At 52.7% G+C, this 1,379-nt stretch overlaps 1 protein-coding gene across 1 annotated transcript; it reads left to right on the top strand.

Moving 5' to 3' along the window:
* Positions 1–295: 295 nt before the first annotated feature.
* On the top strand, positions 296–1,102 carry Pmar_PMAR008509 (Facilitator of iron transport 3 precursor, putative; the record flags this gene model as incomplete). The annotated part of the gene is made up of 1 exon (XM_002764818.1): positions 296–1,102. One exon carries the CDS (start codon positions 296–298, stop codon positions 1,100–1,102), a length of 807 nt encoding a protein of 268 aa, XP_002764864.1.
* Positions 1,103–1,379: the final 277 nt, after the last annotated feature.

Below are 1,379 nucleotides of genomic sequence, written 5' to 3'. Positions count from 1 at the left end.
CAGGAGATGTCTAATCAGTTAAAACGGTGCTTGTGAGAAGCCGACCAAACTTCTGGGAAGAAGAGCGGCTGAGAACGCACCGCGCACCACACTGTATAAGATGCAGTATCTTGTGAAACGATTAGGCGAGATAGACATCGGGCGCACTATTGTTCAGCTACAGTGAACGAACATCATTGGACATACTAAGGCTTGAACGATTTGCCTAATTAGCATCAATCTATGGGGTTAGCATAGGCCCTCACAGGTCCAGTCTAGCTCGGCACTTCCCGCAGTTTATTCACATTCGTGGAAGATGACTATCCGTTCCTTCCCCTTCGTCATCGTTGGTCTCAGTGTTCTTCAGGGCATCACATACGTGATGGGTAACACCACCGAGTGCGATGCCGAGTGTGCCGCCACCTATCCCGGGTCGTATTGTAAATACTGGCAGACACCTAGCAGGTGCTTTGGCTCCAACGTCCCTTGTTACTGCGGGTCGGGTGAGACAACTGAAGTTCCCCGTAATTGTGATGCTGGTTGTGCCTCGGATACTCCTGGCTCCTACTGCAAGTACTGGGCTACACCAAGCACCTGCCATTCATCCAATGCGCCATGCACTTGCGAGGCTGCTGCAGTTACCACTACTCCAAGTGAAGCCACCGATGAAGTCACTGAGACTACCACAATCCAGGACGGCACAACAGCCGCTCCCGAAGAAACCAATACGGCCACTTCTGTTGCTGTCGACACTACCGGCACGGCCAGTACGACTATTGTGACAAGTGGAGTAGCAGACACTACTGCAGCTCCCACGACTACTGAGATGATAACTTCGGCTGAGCAGACCAATGCTGCGACTACTTCATGGCAGGTCACTACTGAAACTTCGGACGACGCAGTCTTGACAACAACCGAGGCTACCGTGGCTGGGGAATCTACTGAGGTGCCAACGACGGTTGATGCAACCACGTTCGGAGGAGTCGCCACCGATGCCCCAACCACCACAGAGTCTCCAGTTACGGGTTCTGGTGTCACCACTACGGGCGAGGTTATCACCGAAGCCTCAGCTACCACCACTGGAGAGGTCGATGCTGAGACAACTGTCAGTCCGAGCACGTAGACTTACGTGCAATGAAGCTTTGGAATGTTCGGTGGACCGCATTTTCCTAAAACTGCGGCACTGCATGACGTGTTGATAATGAATTAATGAGTGCTTGCTTTCGATTTGCGTTGATAGCAACGGGCCGCCTCATCGACCTAAGGGGGGGGGGGGGGCTCGAGGTGACGCCCCACCACTCAGTAGTGGATTGTCACGATAGTGGACAACTCTGAGTAGTTGAGGGGAGCACTGATGTAGTCAATGGGTATGTAGAAAGGCTGGATGTCTTTGCGTTTGG

Source organism: Perkinsus marinus, assembly GCF_000006405.1.
Source record: "Perkinsus marinus ATCC 50983 genomic scaffold scf_1104296976050, whole genome shotgun sequence".
Lineage (NCBI taxonomy): Eukaryota > Perkinsozoa > Perkinsida > Perkinsidae > Perkinsus > Perkinsus marinus.
Note: the sequence above shows the minus strand (reverse complement) of the source record. Positions and strands in the feature narration are given on the sequence as shown.